The sequence below is a fragment of the Hypomesus nipponensis genome, chromosome 24, assembly GCF_054491055.1.
Source record: "Hypomesus nipponensis isolate SF chromosome 24, ASM5449105v1, whole genome shotgun sequence".
NCBI lineage: Eukaryota > Metazoa > Chordata > Actinopteri > Osmeriformes > Osmeridae > Hypomesus > Hypomesus nipponensis.
Window position 1 is genome coordinate 8,532,861 of NC_140384.1, and position 12,893 is coordinate 8,545,753.

The window sequence follows — 12,893 nt, forward strand, 5'->3', positions numbered from 1 at the left end:
AGCAGACACCTTTATCCAAAGCAAGTGACACACTAATGGTGCGCTTGTAGGTAAAGGCTAGATAGGTCTAAATACGAGACGAAGAAGCATTCATCTGTGAATGCTTGTATTTCCCTTGTGCCAGTGACTTCTTTCTGTCTGTGACCTGTGCGTTGTCGGCCGTCTCGGAGTCGGCCGTCTCCGTCTCTGAGAAAGGGGAGAGCTGGAAGAGGAACGAGGCTCTGAAGTACGTGTTTGCCTGGGTGCTGCTCCAGACGCAAGGCAGCTGTGTGTCTGACCAAATTAACTCACTTTATAGAGTCCAGGTGTTTAATTAATATGGACCAAACCAACTGCAGGGGTGCTCCACATCACACCCTTGTTAACTTGGTTGGTGTGGTCAAATGAATGGTTATCAGGCTTCCACAAAGCTTGATAATGAGAATGTATTAATTCATGTAATTCATTCACCTAATTCATTTGAATCAGGTGTTCAAGAAGTACTGTGATACGTTGTGACATGAAAATGCAATTGACTGGGGGCACTGTTTAGTTTATGTACTTGATTCCTATTTTAATTAATGAATGACACATTGATGTAATTATTTAATGTATTTATTTTATTCATTTTGACCGGATTTGAATATTGGGGGGGATATATATTAGATTACAGCCCTGCACTAATCTGTCAGTTGTACCTAGATAGATTCATTATCTGTGTTGTTTTAAAAATATGGATTAAACTATTTAAATACTCTTTGGGTGTTATTTACCAACTGACAGTAAACCACAACAGTACCTCCAAATAATTTATTTAACACAAATAAATCAATATACACATTTGCAGAAATGCACATCAGTCAGAAATAAATAGTGCAGCTCACTAATGCTGGATCTGCATGACGAGGAAAGATGAGTGCCTTTTCCCATGCTCTGGCGCCCTCTTGTGTTCACAGGAACCTCTACAAGTACTGAAACAACAAACCTTGGCTCAGGGTGCTGTAATATGACTTAAGTCTGTCGTTTACCACACCAGTAATTGTGGGTGGCAAGAAGTAAATAATAGTTTCAGTATTTTGTGTACTTTTCTTTCAAAAACTAATTATTGAGGGCCTCATATAAAAATAAACTCACACATATCAAGTACTGCCAGCTGAGCTCAAACCCAACATCCCTATCCACAGACGTAACACAGGTCTAATCCAATGAAAGACTCTATTGGTCCTAGACAGTTCTCTCCATATGGTAAAACATTTGTCGACACGGCCTCTGGTTATTGGTTAGTGGAGATCCAATGACAAAAGTCCTACAAGTCCATGGAAGTTGTCTGGTTAGACATGCCTTTCCCAGGCCCACTAAATGGGTCACCATGACGATCACATAGGTTACCAGCTTCCTACCAGGCCTGATAACCAGCGAGCGCCCTCTCTCTCTCCATCTCGGCCGCCCGGGGAGTCAGTGAGCGGGCTGCATCGCCATGGCGTCCTGGATCTGCCGGTTGAGTTCGCTGATGATGCGGTCGTCGTGCGTGTACACGCCGGTGCGCAGCAGCGTGTCTCTCTCCTCCAGCAGGCGGCTCAGGTGCTCCTCTGCCCCCTCGCTCAGGGACACGCCCCCGGGGGCGGGGACCGGCTCCCCCCACCCCGGCCTCCGCTCCTCCTGGAACTTAAGTCTAGAGAGACACAGACACACACACGCACACACACAAAAAAGAATGGTAACTGGTAAAGGAAATAGAAACCTAGAAATGGGTTAGTGTTTTTGTGTGCGTGTGTGCGTGTGTGTCTGACCTGTTTAGTTGATTCCGGATGTCGTCCAGTTCCTGTTTGTCTGTTTTGACAGCTTCCTTCTCCTCTGCTGCCAGGTAGCGCAGCCTCATGCTCTCCAGCTCCTGCTGCTGCCTCTTCAGCCGTGTCATCGCGTTCTCCTGCTCCCTCTGACACACACACACACACACACACACACACACACACACACAGGAGGAGAGGGAGGGGTGTTTGCCCTCTTCAGGAACACAAACCAACACACCCAAGTTCATCTCCCTGTCCCTCATGGAGAAACAGACATGCAGACCAAAACACCGTCCAGAGGAACGAGCTGCTGCCCGGTTGACAACCCTCAGAGCTGCGGGCTCTGACAAGGAGACCCAGACCAACCAGACCAGCCAGACCAACCAGACCAGCCAGACCAACCAGACCAACCAGACCAACCAGACCAGCCAGACCAACCAGACCAGCCAGACCAACCAGACCAACCAGACCAACCAGACCAACCAGACCAGCCAGACCAGCCAGACCAGCCAGACCCAGACCAGCCAGACCCAGACCAACCAGACCCAGACCAGCCAGACCAACCAGACCAGCCAGACCCAGACCCAGACCAACCAGACCAGCCAGACCCAGACCAGCCAGACCCAGACCACCCAGACCCAGACCACCCAGACCAGCCAGACCCAGACCAGCCAGACCCAGACCACCCAGACCAGCCAGACCCAGACCACCCAGACCAGCCAGACCCAGACCAGCCAGACCCAGACCAACCAGACCCAGACCAACCAGACCCAGAGCAGCCAGGCCAGAGGGGGGACGGGGGGGACGGGGGGGCAGTGATAACATGGAGATAAGAGGAGAACAGGAGGACCAGACTAGAACCTCTAGACAGGAACTTGTCTGGCTCCTCCGCAGGCTGACCAGGCCAGAAGGCTGGGCCTCTGACAAAAGGAATTTTTATGATCCCACTCTGGTTATACACAATGCCATGGTGTTGATCTGAGAGGTGAACTAGTAGAGCAAACTAAACACATACCAACTACACAGAGAGAGAGAGAGAGAGAGAGAGAGAGAGAGAGAGAGAGAATGGGAGAGAGAGAGAGAGAGAGAGAGAGAGGGAGAGAGAGAGAAAGAGAGGGAGAGAGAAAGAGAGAGAAAGAAAGAGGGAGAGAAAGAGAGAGACAGAGAGAGCGTGCGAGCATGTAGGCTGGTCCCACCCATGGCCTGATAAACCACACCAACAATGCACAGACATGCAAATGGTCGAGGCCTGCGCTGTTTCTGCACACAATACAAACAAGATTTATAGTCCTGGCCCACATTATGTTATGAAGCCCCTTAGTGCAGCATAAATCAACGGCTGTTTTCTTAACATAGATCTGGCACTTAGAGAGGGAAAGGGGAAGGAGGCCGCCCCGTTTACAGCTGGCTTGTGTCTCTAACAGTTCTTACTGAGGCCTGATAAGCCTGGTCTGTCTGCTCTGTTTACCCTAGCATTAGTCTCTCTGAGGGGTCTCTGACCCAGCAGAGCAGGGGCTCCAGACCAGACAGAGGTGCCCGGCTCTCTGCAGCTCCAGCAGACTTCATTGTTTTGGTCGACCTCGGAATATGATGTCCTGGGGAGAACGCCCGCTCGGTGATGTCACACACACACGTCACGGGTACGTGACATGTGACGTCACAACGGGTTGCTACAGGCTGCTAGAGGGTTGCTATTGGCTGACTGAAGCCATAACATCTACAGGGGTCACCGCCTAGATATACATGTCTAGGAGGGAGAAATTCTCAACTGTGATTTAAGACTCTGGTGTGACATGAGCTCCCCATCTCAGCACAGACGCTGCTCAGACCTTCTCCCAGTGTGGCACAGGAGGCAGCAGTACCTGTTTAAACCTGGCCAGCTCTTTTAAGGCGCGCCCCCACTGCTGCTTGTAATGGAGCTTGGACTTGGTGGTGGATTCCAGCTTCCTCTCCAGCTCCACCTTAAATTAGGGAGGACATAAGTGAACAAAATAAATCAAGCAGCAAGCTTTCGGAAACACGAACTGTCGCTCGGTCCCCAGGACAGAGCCTGCAAGCTGATCCCAGAGCTCTGGGACTTTGTCATGTGCGCTTTGGTGAAGTGACCTTCTCCAGGGACAGAAGGTTAATCTCTGACTGCAGCCGGATCTCAGGACGGATGTTCTGCTGCTCTCTGGAGAGCTGGAAGTCTTTCTCCAGCTGCCTGTAGCGCCCCTCCGCATCCATGAGCTAGGCAGGGAGGCCGGAGGGGGGAGAGGAGGGGGGAGAGAAAGGGGAGAACGAGGGGTAGACGAACAAGACAGAGAGACAGAGGAGAGAGAGAGGCGAAAAGAGAGGCAGAGAGACGGAGAGAGTGAGAATGAGAACATTTCAAATAAGGACTATAAATAGCATGGGGTCATCCATAAAGATAATGGGTTACACTTCTGTAAGTCTGTAACTCACAGTAATGCTGGAAAACAAGAGAGCAGAGTGTCAACAGTGAGCTGGGCTGGGCTTCAGACGCCTGGCAGCTCTCACTACTAAACACACTTCAAAGACTCCACCATCCCCTCACACCCAATACCTACACTGAGCCAGGGAGAGAGAGAGACAGAGACAGAGACAGAGAGAGAGACAGAGAGAGAGGGAGAGAGAGAGAGGGAGAGAGAGAGAGGGAGAAAGAGAGAGAGAGAGAGAGAGAGAGGAGAGAGAGAGAGAGAGAGAGAGAGAGAGAGAGATAGGATGTGTGCAGCCCAGCCCCAGACCTGATGAAGAGTTCTAGTGTGTGGACGGCAGACAGATGTGTGTTTACACATTCCTGACAAGGGGAGATGAGAACTAGTCACATCCCAGCCTAGTCTGGTCACACTGTCCCAGCCTCAGCCCAGCCCCAGTTTCAGCCCAACCCCAACCCCAGCCTCAGCCCCAGCCTCAGCCTCAGCCTCAGCCCCAGCCTCAGCCCCAGCCCCAGCCCCAGCCCCAGCCCCAGCCCCTGCTCTAGCCCCAGCTCTAGCCCCAGCTCTAGCCCCAGCCTGAGCAAATCCCCGGCTGCTCCTCATCCCTGGCTTCTCTCCGCGTGTCAGAAACCTCCTCTGCTTGATTTGTTATGGCCGGCAGAGGAGCCAGCTGTTCTCTGGGAGAGCGAGACTGCAGACAGAAGTATTTCACTAAGTGGGCTGTCTGAGAGCAGGATGGAGAGAGAGGAGATAACACACAACCTATCTTCAACTTTCTTTCTCTGTGAAACCAGAGAGGGGGGTGTGGGGGTCAGTGTGTGTGTGCCTGTGTGTGTGTGTGTGTGTCAAGGGAGGAGGGAATGAGGAAGAAGAACTGGGAGAGAAAGAGAGAGGATGAGAAAGAGAGGAATAACAAGAGAAACGTGTTAGAAGACGGGGTCCAGCTAATGTGGAAGTGAAGGCAAAATGAAACCCAGTCAAGTGGAGGATCAAGTCCTCAGGTCTGGATGCCATCAAACTCTCACTGCTTCACCACCGGGAGGAAGTGAGCCAATCACAGCACGACACCACACACTCTCACTTTAAAGCATTACCGTATTATATATGCATGTAGTCTGTCTGTGTGTATGTGTGTGTGTATATGTGTGTGTGCTGCAGGGTAGCAGAGGGCAGAGAGGACCCAGCAGGGCAGCAGGTCTCATGGTCACAGCTGGGCACACATGGATGCTGGGTTCTAATCCCACTCACTCCACAACAACCCAGGACTGGAAAGACGTATTTCTAATAGTTTTAAACATAGTCTGAAAGTTAAATATCAAGACGTCTCAGAAGCTGTAGGTAATGCAATAACAATCTCCCTCTCTCCCTCTCTCCCTCCCTCTCTCTGGGGGATGTGGCCCATGCACCCCACACTCACTGGTCACACCAGGACACCAGCTAGACCCTGGAAAGAGCAGCCAGTGACTGACACACAACCAGACACAACCACACGCCCCTCCACACACACACACACACACACACACACACCCCTTCACACACACACCCCTCCAAACACACACACACCCCTCCACACATACAGCCCCCCCTCCCCACCGACCTGCTGTTGATGTCTGGCTCGCTCCTCCTCCAGCTGTTTGACCTTCGACCTCTCCAGCTCCACCTGGTGGTGGCAGTCCTGCTGCAGCCTGCGGCCACCCTCCTGCACCTCCCTCAGGGTGCGCTCGTGCTCCGCCCGCAGCTCCGTCTGCAGCCGCTGCGTCTGGGGGGGGAGGAGCCACAGACAGTCAGAGCGTCTGCGACGGCGCGGGCGTGTGAACTTTGACCCTGTGAACTCTGCTTGATCGGCCCACCTCTGTCTCGGCGTGGGCCAGCTGCCTCTCTCTCTTCTCCAGGTCGGCCAGGGTCTTCTGAAGCTGTCCCTCCAGGAGGTTGTACTCCTGCTCCTACACACACACACACACACACGAACACACACACGCAAGGTTACAACACCGGCTGAGCCAACACTGGGTTTTTTTAACCTTCATTTCATACAAATGTATATTTGATATTGACTACACGAACATGGCTGAGTGACATCAGTAGTAACTAGAAGATTCTTCAGGGCTGTACCTTCTTCTTGACCAGAGCCTCTCTCTCCCGGTCTCTCTTCCTCCACTCCTCAGCCAACGCCTGCATGTGACTCAGCTCCTTCTTCTTCAGCTGGGGGCCACACACACACACACAGAACACAGTCAGAACACACACAGAACACAGTCAGAACACACACAGAACACAGTCAGAACACACACACACACTAGCAGAACACAGTCAGAACACACACACACACTCGCAGAACACAGTCAGAACACACACACACTAGCAGAACACAGTCAGAACACACACACACACTAGCAGAACACAGTCAGAACACACACACTCGCAGAACACAGTCAGAACACACACACACTAGCAGAACACAGTCAGAACACACACACACTAGCAGAACACAGTCAGAACACACACACACACTCGCAGAACACAGTCAGAACACACACACACTAGCAGAACACAGTCAGAACACACACACATGTGGACCCCCCAGAGGGAAACACCCCCCCTCCCCCCACAGTGCATGGTTCTGACCTGGTCATCAAACAGGTCCTCCTGCATCTCCTTCCACATCTCCAGCTCCAGAGCTGCCTGGTACTCGGGGGTCTCCCTGGACGGGAGGCCCCCCGGGGCGGGGGCTGGTCCCGGGGCAGGGCCTCCTCCAGGGGCTGGCTGTCTGGGAGCAGACAGCGCCCTCTGTGGGGCTGGCTGTCCATTCTGTCACAAAACACAACGCCTGGTGGTGAGTCCATCTTCCATCATCTGTCATGGATCCATCTAAACAATCTGTAGTCTGTCCACCCGTCTGAAGAGGGTCTCTCTGGAGTCTCTCTCGGGAGTCTCTCCAGCAGGTCTGTGTGTGGGGTCAGAGAGACATGGTGTGTGTGTGTGTGTTACCTGAGAGGAGTCAGACAGCAGGATCTCCTGAGCCCTCACCAGCCCCATGTCCTCCAGGGTGGTGACGTAGCACAGCTCAGCAACCTTCTCACTGGGCCTGTTCTCACACACACACACACACACACACACATTCGTCAAGACTGGCCTTGTGAAATGCAAAGCAGACACACTCATGAAAAACATATTTAAAACACGACCCCTCCAAACTCTGTGTGAGAGCGCCTCCTGGTGGAGCCGATGCTCTGCAGCCCACAGAAACAGCCCACCAAGTCTCCTCGACATGAGGCCCTTTGACCTGTGACCCCCCCTCACCCCTGGGCCTTGTAGACGGGGATCCTGTCTGAGTGCGTCTGCCTCCAGTGCTGCCGGCCGGAGGGCCCCAGGAAGCGGGTCTTCTCGGAGGTCAGGAGGAGGGACAGCTGGATGCTGGCCGTACCCAGGAGGAGGTCTCTGCTGCTGGGGTCGCGGTGCCACACCTCCACCACCAGGGGCACCCTGGAGCACAAGGGACACAGCGAAGACTCGTTTCCAGGCGGCAGTGCATACTCACTGACCTACTGTTATCTCACGCGTGTAACAAGCTTCCTCTCCTCATTCCCTAACCAGCAGCACTGGAGGAAGACCTGTCGTCCTCCTGGGTCCGGACCGCGTCCGGGACTGACCTGAGGAAGGTGTCCTGTAGCTGGTGAGGCAGGGCGGCGAAGTCGAAGGCGCAGTAGGACTGAGGCAGGAACACCTCCATGTTCCTCCTCACCTCCACTGGGGGGTTGGTCATGATGGGCGCCGCGCTGCCAAAGAACTGGTACGCATACCTGGCAGTAGAACAAGAATCAGGATGTGCTTTATGCTGAACTGTTCTGTGACCGCTCCCCCCTGTCACTGAGATGTTGTTGTTGCACTGTAGTTCAGTGATTGAGATGTTAGTATTGCATAGTACTGGTGTTTTTGTTCCCAGTGCCTGGCAGCTGGGATGTGGTTACTTTGTGATGTGGCCAGTATATGCAGACCGTTGCTTGACTCTGACCAACAAAATACTGTTAGTACTACGCTTGCACATCGCCTCAAATAACTCAGAGAGGCAGAGGGAGGCTGAGGGAGGCAGAGGGAGGCTGAGGAAGGCTGAATTAGGCAGAGTGAGGCAGGTACCTGAGGGTGCAGCTGACAGGAAAGGCCAGGGTGAGATTCTTGATGCTGCGCAGGTCCATGGAGAAGCAGTAGTGGTGGGCAGAGGAGGGGATGGAGATCTTAGGAGCCGATACACTGACGGAGGAGGGCCCGGCCTCCAGACCACCCACCTCCTCCTCCAACCTCACCTCCTCCTCCAGCTCCTCCTCCTGGGGTGGGGCTGCAGGGGCTGGGGTAAACACAGGGGGGGTTCATCAATGCAACAAAACTAATATAAAGAAATACAGAAATGTATTGTTTATTCATGTATCCACGGCATACCTGGCTACATCACAGATGTTCTATCTTTGGAAGCAGAACCTACCATGAGGCGAGGCCTCCTCTCTGAGGCTGTCAGCCTCGCTCTCCGTGTGTGTGTGGTGCTGGTCCTGAGGCTGGGGGGGCTGGGGGGACTCGGCCCGGGCCGGGGGGGCCAGAAAGGGGGACTGTCTGCCAGGGGAGGGACTGGGGAGCCCCTGGTCGACCGGAGGGAGAGAGGAGGGGAGGCCTTGGGGCTCAGTTCCACCCTGAGCTGGTATCTGAACCTGGGGCCCATCTCCTCCCTCTGCCTTCCCTTCCACCTTCGAACAAGAGAGAGAGAGAGACATAGATAAATAAAGAAGTGTGGTCTGTGGTGCCCATTGGTGTGTGTTTCCAGCCTGTACCTGGGTGCCCAGCGCCTCCCTCCTGAGAGTGACCGACACCCCCACAGTGGGCAGCAGGTCCAGGGGAACGGAGGAGGGCCGTCTGGGCTTGGCTCTGTTGGGCGGCTGGAGGACGAAGGCTCCCTCCACGGTGGCCACCTGGCTCTGGAGGTCCACCCCCGTCTGGGCCAGGCCTGCCAGGGACACCTCCGTGCTGCCCAGGGAGTGGTTCCCACAGCACAGGTGGATCTGGAGGGGGAGGCAGGTAGGAAGGGGGGGGGGTTAAGGTAGGGAGGGGAAGGGGGAGAGAAGGTGCGTAGGTAGAGAAAGAGAGACACAGAAGGAGAGAGAGAGCGAGAGAGACACAGAGACACACAGAGAGAGAGAGAGAGTGACAGACAGTGGTGGAATGAAAGGCAGTGAGTGTGTGTAGAACGTGCAGGTGAGAGAGAGGGTCAGGTGAGAGAGAGGGTCAGGTGAGAGAGAGGGTCAGGTGAGAGAGAGGGTCAGGTGAGAGAGAGGGTCAGGTGAGAGAGAGGGTCAGGTGAGAGAGAGGGTCAGATGAGAGAGAGGGTCAGGTGAGAGAGAGGGTCAGATGAGAGAGAGGGTCAGATGAGAGAGAGGGTCAGGTGAGAGAGAGGGTCAGGTGAGAGAGAGGGTCAGATGAGAGAGAGGGTCAGGTGAGAGAGAGGGTCAGGTGAGAGAGGGTCAGGTGAGAGAGAGGGTCAGATGAGAGAGAGGGTCAGGTGAGAGAGAGGGTCAGGTGAGAGAGAGGGTCAGGTGAGGGAGAGGGTCAGGTGAGAGAGAGGGTCAGGTGAGAGAGAGGGTCAGGTGAGAGAGAGGGTCAGGTGAGAGAGAGGGTCAGGTGAGAGAGAGGGTCAGGTGAGAGAGAGGGTCAGGTGAGAGAGAGGGTCAGGTGAGAGAGAGGGTCAGATGAGAGAGGGTCAGGTGAGAGAGAGGGTCAGGTGAGAGAGAGGGTCGGGTGAGAGAGAGGGTCAGGTGAGAGAGAGGGTCAGGTGAGAGAGAGGGTCAGGTGAAAGAGAGGGTCAGGTGAGAGAGAGGGTCAGGTGAGAGAGAGGGTCAGGTGAGAGAGAGGGTCGGGTGAGAGAGAGGGTCGGGTGAGAGAGAGGGTCGGGTGACAGAGAGGGTCAGGTGAGAGAGAGGGTCAGGTGAGAGAGAGGGTCAGGTGAGAGAGAGGGTCAGGTGAGAGAGAGGGTCAGGTGTTGCACCTGCAAGCTGGGCTGCAGGCCGAGGAAGGCCTTGAGCACAGGCTCGCTGCTGCGGACCCTGATGGACGCCCTCTCCGGCTCGAAGCTGGGGCTCAGAAGGTTCTGGAAGGGCTCGCTGGTGATGTCGTTCCCCAGCAGAGTGTAGTAGAAAAAGAACTCAGAGCCTTCTCCAGCCAGCTTCAAGGTACTGGGGATCAACTGACACAAAGTAAATAACAGACAAAACACAGCATTAACACAGATGGATTATTGTGTTATTACTTAAGATCATTGCTAGACATAATGATGGATATCAACCATAACTTATTGACGCAAGCTGACAGAGGGGGTTTTAGTATTCGTGACATCACACACCATTGACACAACTGTTCTACAGCAAGTAAACCCCCCGACCCGTGGCCACATCTGCCCCCAGCGCAGCCCATAATGCACCCGGTTGCCACGGATACGTGTCTCCCTACCTGCTCCAGCTTGGTGGCGAAGGCCACGGTGACTGAGAGGAGGAACATGTCGCAGCAGAGTTCAGGTGGGCCGATCTGGTGGTAGCCCTCCTGCTGCACCAGCACTGCCTCCAGCCTCTCAGGGAGCAGGGACGCCAGCACCGGGGAACCTGACCACACCACAGAGAGACAGCTGCCAGGGGAACTGTGTGTGTGTGTGTGTTACCTTCGACATGTGGGATGGAGGGGTGGATAGATGCCTTATTCATCCCCTTGAGGAAATGTCAGAAAGCATCCCTTTACTTTAGCACAGTTTAGTTTGTGCCCTCACCTTGCCTGGGTGGGGCCTTTTTGGCCTTGAAGCGTTCAGGTGTGAGGTCCAGCGGCTTGGTGTCATTCTCCAGGGTCACGCTGAGCAGGAGAGCCGGGCGGAGCTTAGTGTACTTGCTGCTTAGCAACGGGTACCACTTAGGATCCTGGGGAGAACAGGGTCAGGTTTGAGTATAGGGTACATTCTGTTTGGGTCAGGTCGAAAAGGAGACTGAGAGACAGAGGCTGTGTTTTAGAAATCTAAAAAAAGGATCCCACTTGTTTGATTTCCTGCACAGATCTCAAGTCCAGGACGATGTATCCGACACACTCCCGTGCAGACGTGCTGGTGTTAATGGCATAGCACTGGAGTTTGATGGGGGTCCGCTGCAGTCTGACAGGGATCAAGACAGAGGAGCACAGATAAGACACCAAATAAACTCAATACTCAAACACCCAGAGCTGTCACAGCGAATCAGAGTCGCGGTCCACATGCTCCACTTCAGATCTGTGTGGGCTCTCTAGGCAGTTTCCATTATGTAATTTGTCAACACTGCATTTATCGAGCCATCGCCTTGGTGTGGCTGATCACAGCTCCTGGCTGCCCTCGGAATGAGGACAACAGGATGGTAGATATGATATTGTTGGACACTTATGTGCGTGCAGGGGTGGAAGTAACAAATTACAACTACTCACGTTACTGCAGTTTTTTTGTGTACTTACTTTTATGAGTATATTTGTCTATGATTGTATTTGTACTTATGTACAAATTAAGCTAAGTAATTTACTTTGTTACTTTAAAATCACAATTTGTTACCAAGTAGCCAAGCCTACAATCGAATTAATATTCAAACATTTGACTAAATGAACCAATAAACACCCTGATATTGGGATCGGAAAAAGTCCCTGCTACAGCAGGTTAATTCATGGACAGAACTGAAGGTTTGGAGAAGCAAACCAACCACATCATGGAATGACAGTCAACCACCACGAACTCATTGAAAATGACAACTGCTTGTTGCAACTGTGACTAAGGTTTTGAACACCAGCATTGCTTGGAGGAGTTGGTTGAAATAGTGACCTGTGTTGGTGCAGAGTCCGCCGATCTAACTCCCAGGCTAGCTCGGTACAGAACTGTGGCTGCTCTCGGTGGTCCACCGGGTCAGTAGCCAACTGCTCTCCATCAAACTTAGCCTGAACTATAAGATGATGGCGCTGGCTCTTGGGAAATTGACGTCCTGCGGGTTGGGGGGAAACGTTAACAGTCACAAATTCCACATGATATCACTGAATGATATATAGAACAGCTGCATATATCAATGAAACTATACAGTTCACAGTACACCACTTCTCTGTAATGCTGCTATGCTGGTTGTCTCAGGTTGCGAGCATAGCTAGCTAGCCACGACTGGGCTAACTAGCTTTCTAAACTTTAGTTGCTAAAGCTAGCTAATTATTAAATCTACGTTTCAAAATAACAAGCACCCTGGGCTAACTAGTTATTTTAAACTACCAATACATTTTCGGTGTAGGTGTTGAGAGGTTAAAGATTTGCTTACCTTCAAGTATGGACACCACGATAAGAAGTTGGTCAGATTTCGAAGACATTCTGACATTTGTGCGATTAATCAAGGCTTTAGCTAAGACGCATTAAAACTGGCGCACTATACTAGCAAGCTAGTTGCCTTTATTTGTTGACTTAAACATTTAGCTGTGCTCCAGACGATTTAACAACTTGTTGCTCGATATAACAACTGATTTGTGTACACAGAACTGGTTAATCCGTTGGCTGCATACCCGCTTTGTTGTCATTTGTTGCCGCCGGTACTATGTTCAAAATCGGAAGTGTCGGTAGAGACTTTCCTGCCCTCTAGTGGCAGGAAAGGTGAACAGCAGTGTAAACAAATCAATC

The 12,893-nt window shown here is 52.7% G+C and overlaps 1 protein-coding gene across 3 annotated transcripts; it reads right to left on the bottom strand.

Moving 5' to 3' along the window:
• Positions 1-775: 775 nt before the first annotated feature.
• Positions 776-12,803, bottom strand: cep120 (centrosomal protein 120). 3 transcript variants are annotated; one of them, XR_014742304.1, is made up of 21 exons: positions 12,541-12,803; positions 12,063-12,219; positions 11,261-11,375; positions 11,004-11,148; positions 10,694-10,842; positions 10,233-10,430; positions 9,025-9,252; positions 8,685-8,940; positions 8,342-8,549; positions 7,858-8,007; positions 7,508-7,690; positions 7,196-7,292; positions 6,833-7,015; positions 6,320-6,409; positions 6,058-6,150; positions 5,805-5,966; positions 3,876-3,998; positions 3,632-3,730; positions 1,770-1,915; positions 1,380-1,651; positions 776-950 (listed from the first exon to the last, which is right to left on the bottom strand). XR_014742304.1 is itself a non-coding variant. In XM_084690777.1 (20 exons), the coding sequence occupies exons 1-20, from the start codon at positions 12,587-12,589 to the stop codon at positions 1,435-1,437; spliced, it is 3,048 nt and encodes a 1,015-aa protein (XP_084546903.1). In that variant the 5' UTR covers positions 12,590-12,803; the 3' UTR covers positions 776-1,434. The 3 variants fall into 3 exon arrangements, 2 of the variants coding, with proteins under 2 accessions (XP_084546903.1, XP_084546904.1); XM_084690777.1 differs by having other exon boundaries at positions 776-1,651; XM_084690778.1 differs by lacking the exons at positions 776-950; positions 1,380-1,651; positions 1,770-1,915; positions 3,632-3,730; positions 3,876-3,998 and adding an exon at positions 4,758-5,081.
• Between the last annotated feature and the right edge of the window lie 90 nt (positions 12,804-12,893).